General features: G+C 34.7%; 1 protein-coding gene across 1 annotated transcript in view; it reads right to left on the reverse strand.

Moving 5' to 3' along the window:
- Window positions 1-308: 308 nt before the first annotated feature.
- Window positions 309-4,296, reverse strand: part of LOC118184662 (glutamate receptor ionotropic, NMDA 2B-like) — a 620,775-nt gene continuing 616,787 nt past the window's right edge. Inside the window, exon 10 of the mRNA XM_085824503.1 lies at window positions 309-362. Within this exon, the coding sequence (XP_085680629.1) occupies window positions 309-362 (54 nt within the window). The remainder of the gene's footprint in view (window positions 363-4,296) is intronic.

Consider the following 4,296-nt stretch of genomic DNA (forward strand, 5'->3'; position numbering starts at 1 on the left):
AAAATCATGTGAAGATCAGGAGTGATCTGTTTTCAAATAAAAATGCCTCAGAAATCTAATATTTTGTTAAAACAAAGCATTTAGGTTTTGGAAACTGTTCCAAATTGACGCAGATATTCAAAGACAACATGGTGAATATCGATCCTGCTTTTAAAGTGTATGGGGAAGATCTGTACGCATCTAGGAAAAACGTAAGTCCAACTAACAAGCAGCTGCATTGGTTAGAGAACCCCTGATAAAATTTGAGTAAATAATGCATCCAAACAAGCAGACGATACGGTTACTAGAGATATGGTTACTTGAGATACTCATTCAGTAAGCTGCTTGAAACAATCATGAATAACATGTTTGTTTTCCTTTGCCTGTAATGAACATGCATATCCATAGAATTAAGGCGTTACTTGGGCCTTACAATAATGATGCAATGCATTATTTGTTGTAGCTGTTTTAGTTTAGAGTATGCCGAAAAATTACCTAAAGTATAGCATTTATCTAGTTATCAAATGATCTCAGTGTCATATATAAAACTGCATGCATTCAACAGCCGGAATATGACATCTGAGATCGGTCTGCATTTACTTCACCTCTTTATAAACCTTCAAGCAGTTTTTAAATAAAAGGAAATAAAGCCTGATGAAGTTTATGTATTGGATGAGCTGGATGAAATGTTGCTCAAATTGTTTTCGATTTAATACCAATATATGCGTAAAATAATCACGATAGCATTACGCCTCGATACATTGTGTTATTTGGATTATTATTCTCGTAAACATAGAGAGCATAGTTTTTGATACTGTCGCCGAACATAGTAAACGATTTAGGGTTTTAAATAACAAATATGAATTTAACCAATGGTCAGACAAAAGGAATTTATAGTAATGTGTAATCTACAAAGAGTAAAGCCTTTATCGGCAAAGGCCTGAAATAAAATCACGCGTTACAAAAATACAGAAAAATAATTTTTGTTCAGTTTTTCGTTTTTAGGTTGGCAGTTTTCCCAAATGTGACACCTAATACTTCATTTCATCGCTCAAGAAGCGAAAAATGAAAGAGCAGATAATATTAAGAGAGCCACATAATATTAAATTATGTGGTCGAAGGCGCCGTCTGTAAAAGAAAGGATTCAAAGGGTTCCAGTCTTTCTTCTAAACAGGCAAAATAATCAATAAATACCCTACACTATTTGGACTGTTATGTTCAGAACAATTTTTCATTAAAGCAAACATTTTGAAGAAATTAAATTATTGGGATTGAAATTCGTTATTTAAGTCTATAAAGCATTCATTAAGTGAAAAGTCACATTTGCTATAGGAATACAGTTATTTAAGTTGATTAATCCACCTAATCATTAAATTTATATAATATTGCATTACGACTACTCTTCCATGTATTTTGTTTTATAAATCTTGTAGAATAATTTTGTTCGCACTTGAATGCGCCAGGATGGAGGCTGCCATATATAATTCATTCGTAAAGGTCTTTGTTAATGCTTCGAAAATCACTGAACAGTGTTCTATAAGTAACCTTCAGGATAAATTGGAAAAGCAAGTTTACCGTGAAAAAAAAATCGATCTGTTCAGTTAATACAAAAAAAAAGTATGACGAAGGAAGTCTTAGATCACCCAGCTTAATGTGCCAGCTCCTTTCCTTTAGACAGAAACATAATGGAACACTGAATTTCTTCTGCTGGAATTCATTTCTTTAATCTTAAAACAGATGTTTTTTGCTGAGAAGTATCTAATATGTGGGCTTCTTTTGCTTCCGACGAAAGATGAAAAAATTATATACATGTCCTTTCAGGGATTCGAACCCAAGCCTTCGGTACGGCAGTCAAAGTCATTAACCACTTTCCCATTTGGAAGGCGCTAGAACAGTAGTGCCACGAAGCATTGCATATAAATCTATAGGCGAATTTTTTATGTTCCGTCCACTTTTCCCTGTACCTGCCCTAGCTCGCATTATTACGACAAATTATGCATACTTGAGACCAAAGCAAGAGTATAAGTTTAGCATATTTATGATGGCTAATATCCAACAAGCTTTCCCAACAGAATAAAAGTTGCTAACGAGCGGATGAATTGCAACAATTAGTACATAAGCGCTTATTTTCATAAATTTCGTTTAATTTTCCGATGATATCATATAAATTAATTAATGGAGGTTTTGAAATTGATTGTCTATCGCAATTAAATTTTCGAATATCCATTGATTCAGGCATCTTAAATGATTTATGTCATTCCCTGAAATTAAATTTGAAAACTTTTCAGAAACTCAGAATGTTTCTAAATCTTCAAAACTGCTGATTATTACACGTTCAATTAAAGCTATCGGACCTCTTGACGGGAGCCATCACGAAGTTTTCAAGATGACCAAACATATGAATAAAACAACATTTGCAAACTCTCACAGCTAGCAGAGAAAGGCATATAAAGTAGTACTCGCGGCAGAAATATTTAAAGTAATAAGATTGAAAAACATAGTGTATTTGAGAGGAATTACACGTTGTGTTATCAAACGTATGGTCACCATCATGAAGATGCGCTTATTTTAATACTTAGTGTGAATCAATGCCATGGTAATAAAGGCAAAAGAGCAAGATTTTTACATGCACCATAAATAAGTAATGGCGGCTGTAAAACCACGAGGAACGCTACGCATGTCCCGCACTACAAACTTCAGGAGCGGAGAAAGAAACATGTATTGGATTTGAATCTAGATCAGCTGCTTCTTTGATCCATTTTTTTTTTCAGTACCACTAGAGAAATGCAAATACCACATTACATGTTTTCCGTAATTTCTTACACACATGCTGGCAGGCTCATTCAACTTTGTTCCACTTCTATTCCACCATTAGTCTCAAATGCCATGAAATATGCCTCATTTGTTCGATATTGTCTTGCAATTTCTGGCAACCGCTGCTACAGGTTTTGTTTCTCCAACACGTTTTCGGGAGAAACATGTCGGTATACGTTGGAAAGGCGCAGTCTGTTGAGTACTGTGCTTTACCTTCGTCATTAATATGAGTATATAAATGTGAACCATTCGGCTCATCAAGCTTACAACATACTACTTGTTGATGGCCGAACATGGATCCGCGTTGTTTCACTCTCTTCAAACGCAATAATCACTATCGTGCGACACATATGCTACGTGCTGGTAATGCGCCTTATTCCGCAACGATCTGATAATTCATAAATGCATTACATTTGTTACTCCGCGTCTGGGAATAGGGCGACAGCGAAGTTATTATTTACCGTCTATTGCTAAGAAGATGTCGATGATTACCAAAGCCCATGCTTCGCACCCTTTTTTTTCTCATACGTTTACCGTCTCCTGCTAAGAAGATGTCGATGATTACCAAATGCCATGCTTCGCATCTGTGTTTTGGCTCGTACGTTTAAAAATTCTTGAACGTTTTGGGACGATTGACATTGAGAAGTTCGATACTTTCCTTTTCCCTTATTAGGTAGATGTAACTAAAACTTTATAAGCCAATTATCAAAAAGAAGGCACTTTTTTTTTTTGGAGGGGGAAGGGGAGGATTTACTTTTCTAATTATAAAATACTTATCAATTTTATATTATCACTTTCCTTGTCCCCATTTATTTTAAGAGTAAGTGTACAATAAAAGTATAACTTTTAAAGGCATGCACAGACTTTTAATTAAATCATTGAAAAATACTATTCCTTCATTAACTTACGCTTCATTTCCTTGTGGAACTTGCAACGGATTTTCATGCCCCACCTTCCTTTTATTATTTCACATTAGATTAAAGAGAGACGGAACTGAATGCATACGTAAGTGATACAAAGCAAGCAAAGCATTAAATAAATTTAACTTCAACATTGACATTCATCTTAAAATATATTCAATACCTAAAAGCTCAGTAACAACAGCTTTAAAGCAAGATAATAACAATAAGCGCTTAAAAGCTAGTTTGCCGTACCTGCTCATCAAATTAAATTTACCGTTTATGTGAAAAGCAATCATCCATTTAATTATTTTATCTAACAAAGTCTAGAATGCTCATGCAACGTAACATTCTTATTAAATTCTGTAGCAGGTGGTGTCTCAGAATGCTTATAAGGGCATACCTTCTTGGAAGGTCAATAAATTGAATTAAAAGTGCTTTGAGAAGTCTTGTTTCTAAGGCATATTTTATGAGCTTAACATGAAACGCAAGAGAATGGAAAGGCAACGTGTGGCAAAATTTCCAACACAGCTCACTAAGGACGTTATGCGAAAATGGGAAGACTTATAAGTCTACAGAATAAGAGTTGCAAATGCTTCATTCG

This window comes from Stegodyphus dumicola, chromosome 9 (assembly GCF_044657685.1).
Source record: "Stegodyphus dumicola isolate Sdum_Otavi_A_Nest chromosome 9, ASM4465768v1".
NCBI classification, from domain to species: domain Eukaryota; kingdom Metazoa; phylum Arthropoda; class Arachnida; order Araneae; family Eresidae; genus Stegodyphus; species Stegodyphus dumicola.